A 17,561-nucleotide genomic window follows, 5' to 3' on the forward strand; every position below is an offset into this window, starting at 1 on the left:
GGCTCGCCATACCAGCATCCCCGCCCCGCGGGACCCCGTAACTTGTTGGCCCGCCATGGCTTCACCTCGTAACCCAGCGACCCGCCATTGCTCTGTACCCCTATGGCCCGCCCTTGCACAGTGTCTCCAGCTCATCCCGTAACTCGCTAGCCCGCCGACCCGTTGCAGCCTTGCGTGACCCGCTCGAGCCCGCCACGCCTGTGCCTGGTGGGGTTCGAACTCCCGTTCCCTTGCTCTCTTCTACCCGCTAGAACCACTATGCCACCACTGCAAAATAATACAAACAGGTGAGTTCATTTTTATTTATATTATGAAGTACAAAATATGTTATTTAAAATAATTAATATATTCAAAGATCAAAATAATTAATATATTTAATATAATATATTTAAAATATTTAAAAACAGAGTTTATAATTTATTTAAAATATAAACTTTAAAAAAATTTAAATAAATAATTTTTAAAAGTTGATTTGGTTCTCTGGAAATCAGCGCTTTTCCTGTAGTGGACTCAATGGGTCAAATCTAACCCATGGGGCCCAAACCCATGCCTTGGGTCAACCTGGTTGACCAGGTCAACTTAGGTTGACCCAATTAGCCCAAATGAGTCTAATTTGACTTCAAACAATTTTATAAAACAATTGTTCATAAATTTTCTATCCTCTCAAACAACAATATTTTCATTTAAAAAAAGTTAATAACTTGAGATCTATTACAACTAAAAAAAAATTTAGAATAATCTAAGCCATTTTCTTATTTTTAAATTTATTTTAAGATTAATATAATACATAAATTAAAATTTAATCATTATACGCTCATTATAAAAAAAAAATTATATCAAGCTACCCTAATATAAACTGTATTAGAGTGAGTTCAAAACCTATTGAATATATTTTGAGATTAATATTATACTAATTTTAAATATTTTAACTCTATTTAGTACAATTTATCTCAAATTATGCCGACATAATTTTTATTATTGAGATAATTAAGTACCCACTTGATAAATACGAAGTCCCCTCAGGCACGTGGGATAAGAAACTAACAGAGGAAGACAAGGAAGCAGCGCGGTCCAAGCGAGCAGTGCTAGTTAGTTGCAATCCATAACTCCATTAATGTGAACGAGTGGAGACGGAGAAGAAGAGCCAAAGGGAGTTGGCCGGACCTCCCTTATTAGCAAGCAGCAACAGCAAGAAGGCAAATACTGAGCGAAGCGAATTATGAATGAAGCCGGGGGAAGCTGGAGACATGGCGGAGACTCCGTCGAACGCCCCATTCCCGGATCACGCGCGCAGGCACCCGCACGTGACTTGCCACTGCCTGTAGCTAGATTCATGCTGTCAGCTCAATCAAATTGTCCACTTGGCTTTTATGAAGTAATTTTCTCTTCTAATTGTGGATTTATGCATCCTTTTATTATTTTCGTTTTTTACTTGACTTCTTTTTGAAGTAAATTATGTATGCAGTGTTAAGATGGGTCAATGGGTCGTGTTAAGATGGGTCAATGGGTCGGGCTCTGATTCGATTCGAAAGTGATTTGACATGAATCTCATCGATTGGATTCGAATCTGATTCAAAAACTCATTTTGACACTCCTGATTATATTGATGGAAGCAGCCAAATCAGATGTGATCATAAATTCATATAAATTTTCTAAGTGACATTCATGTATTTTCTTAAATTTATTTCTATTATTGTTAAGTGAAATTTTAGAAAAAGCTAAATATTCTAGTTCCGTTATGTTTCATTTATTTAATCTTCTTAAAATATCAGAAATTTTTTAAGCGAAAATTCAAGAAACAGAAAAAATCGCAGTGCCTGACCTTGATAAAAAAATCCATTAAAGTTAGATGATATAAGAATTGTTCCTTCCTTACACTTGAATAAGAAGATAATTATTTGAGAATAAAATGTTTGATTTTTCGATTGCTGATGATGATTGTCAGCAGCGATGATGGTTGTTGGTGGCAATAGATGGTGGTGGTCATCTATGGTGATGATTGGAAATTACAAGAGAATTCTCTAATTCTCTCCCTTCTCCTTTTAATGTGGGAATGATGCTCTATTTTTAGGTTTTTTGAGATGAACATTTTGGTAATTTGAACCAAAATCCAAAACATTTTATCGTTAGGTCAATATCGATTCTCTTGATCATGAAGTGTTTATTTAGCATTTAAGTGCATGCCTTAACGATGTCAGAATTAGGTGATCTTAAGCTCGTTAGAATCTTATCATTGAGCCGCTCGATTTGACTAAAAGCATGTCGAATTTAGAGATCATTTGATCATCCAATTAATATTTAAAGTTTCCAATAATCTTCAAATGCTTGATTTATTCGAATTTAGACTTTGATTGAATCACTTTTGATATTGTTGTGTACGTCTAATTGAGAAGTTCAATTTGACTATAAATTTGTTGAAATTAAAATCATATGATCTTGAATTCAACTTCAAGAAGTTCTGGATTTAAAATTTTCCTTAAGATTCGTGCCAAGCAAACCAATTTTAATAGATATATTAATATTACATATTAATTTTTAGTTTACATTCTGCAGTCTGGACGTATTGGCCCTTTGTTTTTTCATAAATTATAAGTATCGAACATTACGTTCTTTCCCTATTTAAGTTTGAAAAGAAAATATTTTTTACACATTCAAACTGGCATTTGGTGGAACCTTAATATTCTCAAATAAGGGGTTTTTTTTTGTATAAAATACGGATAAATCAATTTATTAACCTAATAAATAATCCAATGCCTACACTTTAAATTCTGAGTTTTTGCTAAAGTCAACCAAGATTAAAATACAGAGTAAAGTTGAATTTTTTTTTTAAACAAAGAATCCTGAATTTATTTTCTCTATGAATGCATATACAAACAACAACAACAACATCAAGCCTTTATCGACTACACGGGGTCGGCTAAATGAATCTTTTTTATCACTTCAATCTAATAAAGAAATGTCATTTCTAATATTTTATGATCAAGTCTTATAAGATTTGTCTTAACCTTTCGTAACATAATTAGTCAAATCTTATTACATCCAGGAAAGTTCATAGCTAGGGAGATATATAATTTAGCATCTTAATTTTGTACGAAGATCCATCACACAAACATATAAGATAGATGGGTGTAGCATTCATAAGAGACACTGAATTTTTTATGTGGAAACCCCGAAAAGGGGGAAAATCATGGGGTCTTGCCCAATTTGAATGAATTCATTAGTGTTTGTAGTCGATCACAAATGATGCCCTTCGTCAGAGGAAGGCGTTGGCTCAATGTAGCAAATTTACATCATATAAAGCATATTTAATAGGTGGAGAATGACACAATAGTTATTCTCAAGATATAATGTTTTTCTGTTTGTTTGTTTGGCAGATCCATAATATAATGATGATGACTAGAAAGATCGTAATCTGTAGATAACAGATGTTGGAAGGATCATAATTAGGCAATGGTGGCCGGAAGGGCCGTAGTTGGCGGGCGGCGATGGCCAGAAGGACTATAGTTAGTAAGTGACAATGGTTGGAAAGACCGTAGTCGACGGGCGACAATATTTGGGCAGAGATCCGGCATCCGTAGCATCCAGGAATAGCTCTAGCTATAGTCGGAGAATGGGCAGAGGTCCAATCACGATCTTTGGTAAGGAAGAACTCTGGCGGTGGCAATGTTGAATGGAGATTGGAAGAGAGCTCTAAAGCTTTATCTCCTCCTCCTCCTCCTTTTATGTAAAAAATGAGGGGCTATTTATAATTTTTTTAGAGTGACATGACTAGTAAATATGGAGAAGATTAATGACATGTTGGAGTGTTCCATCAAATTGCTGGTATTATCTCCCTTGATCATCAAACATTTATTAAGCATTTAAGTGCCTTAAAGATGTTAAAGTTGAGTGATCTTAATTAGGCTCGTTCGATTCGTCTTGTCGAGCCACTCGATTTGATTATAAGCATGTCATATTTAAATATTAGTAGTCATTTAGTGATTTGAAGCTTTCAAATAGGTTTTTGTTCTTTTATTTGAGCCCAATTGGGCTGAGATTGAACTGAATTTGGTGTCATTAGGTTCATCTCCTTGAGATGTTCAATTTAACTATATGCTTGTTGAAATCAGAGTTTGGATGTCCAAAATTTTAATTTAGAAGTTTTCAATATAGATTTGCATTGGGATTCATGCCCGATCAAGGCGATTTTTGGTGACGTATCAAATATAATATATCAACTATCCTAATCGGGTCATCAAAAGGCGGCTGTTTTATGTATCCAAAGCATCTAAAGTGACTCTCTTTAATTTTATTTTGCACTGGAGCTACTCCAACCTTTTGACGTATATGGTTGTTTTGTATAATGTCTATAAAATTAAAGTCATTCATCCATCTGAGCATTCTCATATAATACTTAACTTAATGTTATGCTTTTTTTTTTTTATGACCAACATTCTGCACCATAAAGCATTTTATATCTCACCACCAGAGGGGGCTTTTATATCACACAACAAGCTCGACGTATTCCTCCACTTCAACCATCCAACTTGAATTAAGTCTACTAAAAATATCGTCATCTAATTCACTATCATTCTGAACAATAGATTAAAGATATCTTAAATGTGTACTCTTATATAAATGATATAGAAAAAAATAAAATCACATTTATGATACATAAGATGAAATCAGTATTTTTTTCTAAATTCACTTAAACAGGAGAGCACGCAGCCAACTGCTTAATTGAAGCCGCCACTCAATAACGGATCTAGGAATAGCACAGAGTGGGCAATTACCCCACTCAAAAAAAAAAATTCCTTTAGTAGAATACTCAACGAAATAAATTCATTTGCCTATTATTAATTAGGAGAAAATTGTATCATCAGGATCTCATCATAAGAAGTTTTATGAAGATGATTAGATGAAAGAAATACCTCCCATACTAATAAAAAAATAATAGAAATACATGTGATAAGATTGTGAAAGACCGAAAAAATTTATGTCTTCTATTATTTTAACTTTTAAGATGAAACGTGTCTTCTATAATTTTCATCATGTCATGTCTTTTCCTTTCTTATCAGACCATTTTTTTTTTTAATTCAGTGAGATATGTGTGATTCTTGTGGTCCATCCTATGTAAGATTTGTATGAGAAGGTTCTGTTAAAATATTTTTTTCAATAATCTATGTTGCAAGTTAGAAGTTGAGCCATTAATTAGAGAAAGAGATGTTTTGATTTATTTTAAGACAATGGATCGACATCCCATTAGATATAAAGTCACATTGACTTGCATGGGTGAAATAAATTTCACTAATAACAATTTAAGTTAGAAGATCTTCCCTTCCAAGAGCTCGAAGGAATTAATATAAAGTGCATATAAATTGGTTATTACCAATTCCCCTAATGATTATGAGTTTATGGCACAATGAGGTCGGCTATATAAAATAGAGCTATGTTGAAAGAGAAAGGGGAGATGAGGGAAGTCATAATAGTTCTCTTTTTAGAGAAGGAAGGAGGCAATGCCGTATGATCGATGAGGCCATTAGTAGTTGTTAGATCGATTCACCTCTTTGGTGGTGATGAGACTACTTAATATAATAACAAAAAATTGTGGAAAAGTTGTGAAGGATACTAAAGGCTATTAGATTATACTTCTTATATACATTGATAATGGGAAACCTGGAGACTTAAGAGTTGATGATGTATGATTGCATGTAATTAGGAGCGTCCATACTCTAGAATAAAGGGGACAAATCAAACAAATTTATGAAATCATGTGATGACGGAGAACATTATACCTTGAGTGATGATGTATGTCGAAAAAATGACAAGCTCCTTGAAATATTTAATGAATGACGAGTGATGATGGGCACCGTGTTATGATGGACATCTAATAAATAGTGCTTAGGCAACCAATATAAGACTGATGACCATAATGAAAAATAAGTAGTCATTAAAAATTCAATATTGAGCGATATTAGATGACAACAACAATTGGTGTTTGGTGATAATTGATATCAAGCAATTATGAATATAAAATGTTAGTGTATATAGGACGATAGAGAGTATCAAGTAATCCATTAGCGCTAGGCATAGATTAATGATAAGCATCTCCTAATGTTGTGCGACTCATAAATATTGGGCATATATTCAACAAATAATAGGGAACTAGTAGTTTATGGGTGGCTAATAAAAGATTGGTGTTCAAAATGTGTGGGAGACTGATGTAAAAATACAAATTGGAGGGCTGTGAAAGATAATGAGAGTATCAAATGATGGTAAGCATTTGGTGACAAACTAATGACTAATTGACAATCAATACCTATAGTAATTAGAGACATGTGACTAATGGGCACTTTATCAATCTCCTCCTCTAAGACATTTGTTTCATTCATCATTGTTGTAGTGCCCTTGTCCTTGATCTTGTTCTGGACTCTCCTCAATCATGATCACTTTAGCTTTCTTCCCATTTATTTTTTTAAATCTAATTCGACCTCATTCAAGAAGACCTTCATTTATAACTTTTTTTTTCAAAGGTTCTTGTTTTTTGCAAGCCATTGTTCATAAGCTTGTAATGAACTCATAAGCTCATCAATTGATATGACTCCAAGTCCTTTGACTTTCAATAGCCACTACAATATAATCTAATTTTTCATCTAATGAGCATATAATTTTTTCTAATGTATAGATGACTTTGAAAATCGCTTCACTCATCCCCAATTGTTTAATGATGATAAAACTCTTTTTAAATAGTCCTTTACTTTTAATTCTTTAATGCGTAGGGATTAAAATTCATTTCAAAGGGCTTGAAGGGATTGTAGAGTTTAACATGCACGTTCATGCACCAAAATACATAACATAAATATTACTCCTACAAAGATAGAACACGACCCTAAACTACTAATTGCTAATATTAATAACTTTAATTTCATTGAAAGGAAAGCAACATCATAGATTATGAAAGTAGAATTAAAAACAAGAAAAATAAATGAAAGGAAAATTTGCACGATGAAAATTGATGATTATTAAGTTCAAGTTTATAATCCCCTCCTTTCACTATTTTCCTATGTGAATCAAATTGAAAATATATTTAGTGAGGCCAAACACTCTAAATGATTTCACATGTCATGCAACATGACTCTTATATTAAGACATGCTATTCCATCAATGGTTAAAGCATAAATAACTCTTTTAAGATTAACATTATGGTTTATCAAATCAATTCAAATAATGACCAATTAAATAAATTGATATAAGCATAAGATTGAATAATCAATTAGATGTATTACAAACGACGAAAGAGTTAGATTTTCTTGTGTTAGCGTTGTTCGGATGTCTAGCACACAAACTGAACACTTTTGATAAATACTTAGATAGCTAAATAAATAAGCTTGAACAACTTAACGTTCGGCTCGTTTATGTTCACAAACAATATCATTTAGAACTCATGAACAAGCTTATTAAGAAGCTCGATTAGAGCTTGACTTAGAAGCTCGATTAGAATTTTAAAAATAAATATTATTAGATTTGCTAATTTAATAAATTATATTTACTAATTCCAAAATCCAGTTCCCACATGTTAAAAAATGAAAAACCCACACCCTGCTCCTGAGCATTTTCAGCTTTAGCGAAGTTGCATGTTTTTCGTTCCCGATTAATGTTCGGAACAAAAAAAAAAAACAAAAAAACCAACACCATCTGCTTCGAAAAATTCCTTACATTACTCTATAAAATGAAAAAAAAAATGATTACCAACTAACATAAGCGGAAAGGCATAAACAAGGCCGCCAAGGCATATTCGTCTGTTGCTCGCGAGTCCAAACAAACGGCTTGTTAATGAGTGGCTCACTAAGAGGGCTTGATAAGCTTTAATAAATGAGCTTGATATTGAGTAAAATTATTTTTGTTCACAAACAATATCGTTTATGTAAAATTACTTTTTATTAAGTGAGGGTAATTGCTTTTGCCTTCATATTAACATTCATCAATAACTTTCCAATTATATTAATATAGAAGCAAAGTCTTCATTTAGATTATCCAATTCTAATAATTAGTCATAGTAAAATGAAGAAATGATAATTGTATAAAATTATTGTTAATTATAAGCATGTTTTGATACCATTTGACAGAAATTAGGATGAAAATAATAAGTAACGCAAAATTGGATAAGAAAAAAAAATACAGTATTAAAGTCAAATAACTTTGACTTATTATTTCAACTAATTGTTCTGATGAGTATATGTATAGACTTCATGGATATTTTTAAGACATTTTTTTATGGATATTTTAAAGGCATAATATCATACTAAAGGAAGATCTATGACACAATTACATGATAGCTATATACTAAAATTAAAATCACTCTTAATACCAAGATTGTGAAAATATGATCAGACATAGAACTAGGAGTAGTTCAGAGTTCAAGGGTTCAAACAAGGTCGAATCAGATGATTTAATAAATATGAAAATTATTTAAATAAAATTTAAATGCAAGAATAATCATGCTTGTAATAATATAAATTTTTTATTAAAGAATAAATTGGATTCACACATTAATAATATTTTATATAATTTTAAATTTAAATATATTTATTCTTTATATTTAATTCAAATTTAAAAAAAAAATTAGCTTACGTATAAATTTATAAATTTAATATAAATTATAATTAATTTATATTATATATTTAAATATAATTTACACCTATAAATAATTTATTAAATTTATATTTATAAATTATTAAGATTAGATAATTTATTAATAAAATTAATAATAAATAAATAAATAATTTTATAGTACATAATTAGAAATGAAATATATAATTTATTTAACATTATTAATTAAAAATAAATGCCATTTACATCATAAAAAGTATACTTAAAAAATCTATTTAAAAATATATAATGTATGCTATAAACTTAAGAAGTAAAAACTTTAAATTATTTAGTCTCACATCACTTAAAAAACTTCATCTTAGCAATGCTTACATTATATATTGCCTTTTGAGTTTGAATGTGATAAGAACTCACATTAAGTGATAGAGCCTTATGAAATGCGTAATTGGATATTTTTTATATAAAAATTAAGTAAAAAATATTTTTTCATATAAAAGTAATTTTTGTTGACCACTTATTAACTAGAATGGGTTAAGAAAAAAAATATTTTTTTTTTTTATTAATTCCATGCGATTTGAATTCAAGAAAATGAAAAAGGTCATATCTGCAAATAAGACAAATTAAAAAAATAGCAGCATTTAAAATAAATAATTAAATAACAAAGCAATATCACCAAAGAAAGATGAGGGCAAGGCAACCATATAAATTAGAAGTCATTAAAATCTTAACGTTCTTCTTTGTTCATGGCTTCATGCCTTCCCACCTACAGCTAATGCCTGAACGAAAACATAAAAATAGGAAAGAACACCCAAAGATATTATTTCCTGGTTGCCCTAAAACAAACCAGTAAGAATACCCTCTCTCTTTCTCTCTCCTTCCAGGTTTATTCCCTAGAAGGATCTTAAGCAGTTAAGAGGCCTTAAATGTTTCCTTCAAGTAGCTCCTACTCCAAGAAAGTCTATGAAAGTTGGTGAGGAAGAAGAGAGAGATCTTTCAATATTTCCATGGCTTCCATCCATTCTAATTACCTCAACCTCAGCAGAATGCGCAGGAGTTTCTCCTGATGAGGATGATGAAGCTGCTGAGGTATTGTAAGGAAGATATCTAGGTGATTGATGCATTGCAAACAAAACTGAAGCTTGATGACTATAAGAGCCCTGCAAGATCTGAATCTCATGATCGTTTTGCCTGAACATATCCGTCCTCTCTTGATCAGCATTGTGGCCTGGAAAAGTTTGCGTAAGCTTCCAAAATGTATGATGGCTTTCCATTAATTTAATTTAATGGAAAGTAAAGTTAAAAACTTCAACTTATTAAGTGAATCAAAAGTCTAATGTTTATTAAGAATAGATTCAGTCCTTTCAGCTTTCGATGCCATTTTAAGCTAGCTTCACATGGTGCTCAATGGCGAAGTGTTAAGAAAACTATACCAAACTAGTCCATATTTATTGGGTAAAGTTTCATGATATATAGAAACAAGAAAAGACCGCACAGAAGCAACAGAGGGGGATCACATGTACTGTATATTCAATGTTACAGATGGAACAATATATGCACGTAATTTTATGTCAGTGGCAAATGCCAAGTCAGAGATATCAAAAAATTCACAACCAGGGTAAAACCAATCAGAAGAAACAAGAAAACTATGTCAGTATTGAATTAATGGCAGATGGACGCAGTACTGGTAGAAATTAAAGAAGAGGAACTAGCTAACTAGAGAAGAAAGGTAACATACCAGAAATGATGAAATCAGAGGGTTTTTGCTTTAAGGAGCCCATTCCCGCAGTTGGTATGTGATAAGCTGGGGGAGTGCTTGAACTGACCATGGAAGAAGAGAAATAGAAGGGGGGGTGAGGCCTTGAAGATGTAGTATTCTCGTCAAGCCTCAAGTGCATGGCTTGGCTTAGCTTCCTCCTCCTATAAGCAGTAGATTGCTCCCTGTACTTCCTTGCCATGATTACATGCCAGTGATTCTTCACTGCATTATCAGTTCTGCCAGGAAAGAGCCTTGCAATCATAGCCCATTTGTTACCATAAAGTCTGTGAGCAGCCATGAGTTTCTCCTCCTCTTCTTCAGTGAAAGCACTTCTATTGATCCTTGGATCCAGTTGATTGAACCATCTAAGCCTACAACTTTTTCCTGGAAAAAAGAAAAAGAAAAAGCACAAGTCACAAGACAAAATTAAGAAATAGCTAGCAAGTATGTATTCTTATGAGTAATTATAATAAATATGCACCTGATCTTCCCTCAAGCTTCTCGGCTATGAGATTCCAGTTCTGAGGGCCATAAATAGCAACAAGTTCTTTTAGCTTGGAGTCCTCTGCTGGCCGCCAATGGCCTCTAGCGCAGAGCTTGGACTGGTCACTGCTGTCATTTGTGTTCTCACCTCCTCCATCTCTGCTGATCTCCTCCTCTGCAACATCTATAGTGTGTTTTTCCCCAAACAACTCACTTGTATCAGAGCTTTCCGTGAAGGGAAAGAAGTGATGAGTTGAGTGAGAGGACGAAGGATTAATGGAGAGGGAAACCATTTGAGAAAAGAAAGATTTTGTGGAGGAAGGAGAGGAAGAGTGGGAGTCGACTTGCTGAGGTTGAGCTTGGATGAATCTGTTCACCATGCCATGGGCAGTGCCACTGCAGTGATGCAGGGCCATGCTAAGGGAAAGGGAATTGGAAGAAAAAAAAACGAGAAAAAGATGAAAGTGAAAGAGAGAGTTTACTTCTCCTCCTAAAAGAAACCTAGTAGAAGTCTTCTTATCTTTCACCAATCACCAGGCTGACTCTGGCCCAGCTCTTTCCCCTTGCCCTTCTTTTACTTCCCAACCTCTCCTACACACGTGTGTTCAATTCATATACATGTGTGGCAGTACTGCTTTAAGGCAAGACACGAAAACATTAACTTTAACCTACATACTAACATAAAAATAATAAATGATTAGGCTTTTATTCATGAACTTAGTTCAGTCACTATTATATCATATCTGTATTTCAGCTTTGTTGGTCTAACCTCGCAAAAATAGGAGAGATTATTCTGTACGGACATCAGACGAAAAGAATTGTCCGATTTTATTTCTGTGAATGAGAAAAATGCAGGATAAACAGTAAAAGCGCAACTGAGTTTTTATTGTTCAAAGAGACAAAACGGACGGTTCTCCCCGTCCGGTGCCCTCACAGAATAATTCATCCAAAAATAGGGGCCTCTTACATGGTTTCTCAATGCTTTGCAAGGTAAATTTAATGATTTACATGATAACTTAAAATATTTTTACTGTTAGTAAAAAAAATTATGACCTCCCAGCTTATCTTCGGAACAAGCTTTTATCTCAAGTGTCCAACTGAATTTTTTTTCTAATAAAAGCTCTCACTCACTTTCACACAATACCGCCTCTCTCTCTCTCTCTCTCTCTCTCTCTCTCTCTCTCCTATGTAAAGAAAACCCACTGTGCTGGCTGGTTGCGTGAGAGCAGCAGATCTCCAACCACACCTTTCTTTTCAAATGACAGTAAGAGTGGAAATTTTGTTCTACCACAGTAAATATCTCAGAAAAACCATTTTTTTTTTCTCTTGCAAGTTGAAACTCCTCATTTCTCTCTCTAGTGTTGCAAATGCAGACAGAAACAGTATGTCTCTATAATTGAGTTCACTTGCTTTCGGCTAACCACCTGAAGACGACCGACGAAGGAAGAATGATGTGAATATGTTATTTTATCTAATGGGAACTGTTCGCAATAAGACATCAATTGTCTATCCTTCTTCTTGTTACTTTCATAGCCTTTTAGAGTTTTGGCACAAAGTCATTTATGGAAAATTTGTAAAGAAGCATGCAGTTTGGTTGTCAATTTTTTTTTTAATTTTTTTTTCTGCAAATTCAATCAAGGCATTCGAAGTCTGATGTGTATGTTATGCCTCGGCACTTATCATTTCAATAAATAATAAAATAAATAAATATTAATTTAAAAACCACTTCATCTGAAATGCACTTATGTATCAATGTTTTGAAATCAATATTTTTTTTAATTTTTTTTTCCTTCATTATTCATGGATCAATTAGTCATGTACCAATTTCTAGCTAAATAGTATTATATGTATCCCACTTTGTTCTAGGTGTTAGGTGTTTTGGCTCTAATCATAAAGTCTTAAATTTGAGGTTTAAGATATAAGAGAGAGTTTGTAATTAAATTCTCTCGGAGTTCTACCAATTTTTTATTACTATCTTTGCCAATTATAGGAAAGTATGGACTTTTATAACTTCAAGTATAATAGATTATTTCATATGGTTCAGATCCCATGATAATTTCCTTTTCGAGTTTTCCAAATGAAATTTTTAGTATATTCTACATTCTTTATTTTCTACTCCCTGGAATGTCATTTGAGGCTTCGTGCATGTTGGTCATGTGACAAATTCAGGATCTTATCTAAATTATCACAATTCATATCCTAATAGCACTAAATAAATCTTATGATTGGCTCTTATCTATAGACTTAAATTTTAGATTGAAATGAATTTACAAATGGTTTAATTAGCTCAACTTTAATCACTATTTATTCTAGATTCACTAGCAAACAATATAATATGTAATGCTACAAATTAGTAGATATATACAACACGTTAGACTATTCCATTTCACTTATGTCATAAGTCACTCTCCATTATGTATACTAGATGACTTAACAAATTAAAAACAATAAGTCTATGTCCATATGTTGGAGAGAATCCATGATGATGGATGGTGATCTCTATTGATAGAGATGATGCCCCCCAAAATGACTTTGGTTAGTTACGATATGCATGAAGATTGGTGGATGTGAAATGGCAGATCGGACAAGCGACCTTCTCCTTCATATCAAGTCTAAAGTTTCTTTGGGAGAGTAGACAAGGGCACGTTTTTGGTCTCCAACTATTTAGTTTAACCAAAGAGAGAAATGGACAGAATACACCACACCAGCCAAAGACAATTTACAAGCAAGTACTTCATTATCCTAGCTGACATCATATTATCTTCATCTTTGGCCTAATTTATGAATGATTTGTTAACTAGTTTACATCACATTTACTGCAAATGATCTAATACAATGCTATCATATGCTTATAAAATATATTCCCAAATACTTTATATTTATCAACAATCCATTTTAGTCAATCATAAAGAAGAGAAAACAAATTGATGTGACCTTCTTTACAACACTAACATACAATGAGATCTACAAGAAAAGAAACCTACTATTTATTTAGTGTTTTGAAAATAGTTGAGTGCTACCCCCACTATTAAATAAGTAGGCCATGCAATTTGAGAAATTAGAATAGGTACATGCATGATAACATTAGTTAATTCGATGCAACTAGTTCATATATAAATCTATGGCTTAGGTTTGTTAACTAAAGTAAGTAACTAGTCAAATCAGTTGCTTGATGTCAGGAGTTTGTTTGTTAATAAAGAGGTTTCCTAAAGGTAGAATCTAGCTAGTGGCAGCCTACCGGCAATTTTTTGGGTAATCAACATTACTTTGGCCCTTTGTTTTACACTTTCATGAGCATAAATAGAGAGTAACATTTTTTTATGGTAATTAGGTAGGTTAGAGTAGCACTCAAGCTAGCTTAGCTTCTATAGAAGTATAACGATGCTATCTAATTCAATTATTTCAATTTTTTCCCCTTTTAGACTTGTGGGACATTTGTACTGTTGTAGTGTTTATTTTTAAAAAAAAAATTTAATGGAAAGATGAGCTCTTTTGACTATGATTGATTAGGAATTAATAAATTAATTCACTCAAGTGCAGGCCAGGATGAGGAGCAAAAATTCATAACAATTCGTTCGTATATATATAATAATCATGTAATTTCTATCAATATATCTATGCAGAGTAAAATCACGAGAATTTAAGAACTTGGTGAGATAGTGCGCGCAGCTCGCTGGTTGAGTGAAGCTTTTCCTCCCATGCAGCTGATGTTCGAATCCCCTAATTGTCCAAAAAAAAAAAAAATTAAGAATCTGGAGAGAATAATTGAAAGAAATGAGGGGACCAACTGGTACATTAAGTCATAAAACTAATTTTGTCTAAGTGGCCAAGGACATTGTTGCAATATATGTCGTACATAAATAATAATCTTTATAGAGATACTTTTATATGAATAAAGTTGGTTTAAACTGATTCCAAATAATTCACTCTCAAATGGGTTAATATCATTTTCAAGTTAATTAAAACTCAAAGAAAAAAATCAATAGATCTTCAATTTTCGAATAAAATGGTAAGCTTGTCTCTGATTTTTGAGAGATTATTCTGTGCGGTGTCCGAATGCATTCGGAGGTCAATCCTGATGCTCCTTGTCACCAAATACACAGTGTATTGAGTGACGTAGCATATCAAGATTAACCTCTGGACGCATCCAGGCACCGCAGGCAATAATTTTGTCTGATTTTCTAGTAATTTCTCTTAAAGCTATTGCTGGTACACTAATTAGGAAGCATAAGGGAATACAAAACCAAACATCAGAAAAGAAGAATCCCATAGAAATCAGTGCATTGGGTAATACACTAATACTTATCTCCTCGTGTAGAACACAGACAAATCCTTACACAGAAAGGCTGTGTAAGAAAATCAGCCAATTGTCAAATAGAATATGTTAGTTTGCAGATGGGCCCTCCATGTAAAAGAAAAGTCTGTAGCACAAGATTGATTTGAAGCTCTTCCTTTGGATTTATTTAGAAATGATAGGTTCAAATTCGCCATCATACTTGATGATGCTTCCCCCTAAATTTTATTCTAACAATAGAGGACAAAGCAACAGCTGCAAAAGTACTGAGAAACTATTGAGGCAAAATAACATAGTAGCAAGAGAAAGCGAAGGGCATCCAGTATTGAACCATAATAAAGAAGACTTGTTTTCTGCTTTTCCACACTTTGCAACTTTTGCCATCTATCAACCTAGCAAGTCATCGCAGCATCCAATGTTTTGAAGCTGGACAAAGTCCATCTACATATTGTATTAGTGGTGTCATTGATCAGTTGAGCTCCCGTGATCTGGTTAGCTATGGCTAACTTGAATATCAAATTTTTTTAGTTCAGTCTGGCTCGTACCCAAAATGTCCGAGTCAACTCTAAGATTTTATTTGGGACATTTTTATTGCTACTATCTAAAACGGCTTTTAAGTACAAAAATTTCTAGTTCAAAAAAAAAAAATTGTACTGAAAAGTTGTTTTAGAAAGCATCCAAAAAAATTGTCCCAAACGAAACCTAACGTATAACTCAAAAAACAAATCCAAAATTGCTAGCTTGAAATGACTTCAAATTGACATGTGTTAAATATAAATATATTCAATATTTAATGAATAATATACATACATAAATCTTTATATATTGCAATAATAATAATTTTTTAATATTTTATATCAAGATGATCAAATAAAAAGGTTGTGACATGACTTGACCTGTAATGACTCCATTTTTAGCTGACTAAAAATCAACATGACTTCGATTTTTGGCGAGTAGCCGAGTACTGCCGCCCATTAGTTTTATCTATTACAACCTACACAGAGGCAACATAGAAGCAATCTTTTAAATGTTTTTTCCACTACATATATATATAAGATGAAGTCTTTGAAGAATGGTTTAATATTGAGTTTATTCATAGAATCGACAATAAAAACAAACTAAGATCTTTATGTGTTAGTATTAATTATGCCCTAAAAGAGCATGTTATCTCTTTGGAGACATCAGACAAAATTGGAACGATACAGAGAAGATTAGCATAGCCTCTACACAAGGGTGACACGCCATAAGTCGAGAAATGGTCCCTAAAAGGGAAAATTATTAGGTCCGGTGACGTAGAGATACGTTCGAACACCAATAAAATATTTACATGTGGAATGTACACGTGTCTGCGGAATTTTAAGTCAAGCGCGTCAAAAGCACAGGTAAAGCGCAGGTGAAGTGCAGGTAAAACACAGTCAAAGCGTATGTAAAACACAGTCAAAGTGCAGTCAAAGCGCAGTCCACGTAGTAAGTTTTAATTTGAAGTCTGGACTTATTTTTAGGTCCAGTGATCAGACCTAATAATTTTTCTTCTAAAAGAGCCTGTTTGTGTTAGTTCATTGACCTTTCTCTTCTAATTAAGGGATCTTGAATCAAATATTTCAAGCACCGGAGATGTACTGAAATATCTCCACGTGGTTCATGACCTATGATTATAGATTTTTATCTCATCATGAAAAAAAACAATTGCTTTATTACAGTATTCCTCATCTTTACAATTACAATGCACGGAATATACTGAAGGGGATGAAGACATGCATATTTTTACGTGTACGTGCATCATTTTCCATGCATTTTGCATGTCCAATTTTTTTATGGAAGTGTGGACCTCCTAAGCAATTTTTGCAAAGGAAGTATGCATAGCCTTTTGAAAGAACTGAATTGATATGTTGGTTGGGAGGATTTTTTTTTTTTTCTTAAATTTGCATATATAATATGAATAAATTTATAATTAAAATTTTGTTTGAAATAATTTTTTTACTTCTTTATAAAACTGTTGTAGGGAGAGTAAATTCTTAAAGTTGTTATAGAAACAGAGTTCTAGTACAATTTTTTATAAAGTAGTAGACAAAAAGCAGTAGCCCAACTGAAATTATGGTTGCGATTTGAAAAACAAAACGGTAATAAAATTGTCTAAATGAAGACTAAGGCTTCGTTTGGGACAGCTTTTTTATTGCTTTCTAAAATGGAGTTTTAGTACAAAAATAAAAAAAAATTGTACTAAAACTCCGCTTTAGAAAGCAATAAAAAAACCGTTCCAAACGAAGCCTAAGGTCTCGCTTGGGCTGGCTTTTTACTGCTTCTTGCAGCAGCTTTTTAATACTAAAATTTTAATTTGTATCTTAAAAAGTTATTTTAAGAATAAAAAAAAAGCTGTCTCAAACGAAGTCTAAATTGATTCAAAATTATATATGACTTTCCAAACTCTCGTATTTTTAT

General features: G+C 32.7%; 1 protein-coding gene and 1 non-coding gene across 2 annotated transcripts; one reads left to right on the forward strand and one right to left on the reverse strand.

Annotated features, from left to right (window-relative positions):
• Positions 1-9,338: 9,338 nt before the first annotated feature.
• LOC110107882 (transcription factor MYB117-like) lies at positions 9,339-11,250 on the reverse strand. Its single transcript, XM_028696874.1, has 4 exons — positions 10,827-11,250; positions 10,325-10,729; positions 9,618-9,814; positions 9,339-9,365 (listed from the first exon to the last, which is right to left on the reverse strand). The coding sequence occupies exons 1-4, from the start codon at positions 11,242-11,244 to the stop codon at positions 9,339-9,341; spliced, it is 1,047 nt and encodes a 348-aa protein (XP_028552707.1). The 5' UTR covers positions 11,245-11,250.
• A 5,038-nt stretch (positions 11,251-16,288) lies between these two features.
• LOC114580192 lies at positions 16,289-16,392 on the forward strand. Its single transcript, XR_003701512.1, has one exon. It is a non-coding gene; the product is annotated as a U6 spliceosomal RNA (small nuclear RNA).
• The last annotated feature ends 1,169 nt before the right edge of the window (positions 16,393-17,561 follow it).

Source organism: Dendrobium catenatum, unplaced genomic scaffold (assembly GCF_001605985.2).
Source record: "Dendrobium catenatum unplaced genomic scaffold, ASM160598v2 fragScaff_scaffold_847, whole genome shotgun sequence".
Lineage (NCBI taxonomy): Eukaryota > Viridiplantae > Streptophyta > Magnoliopsida > Asparagales > Orchidaceae > Dendrobium > Dendrobium catenatum.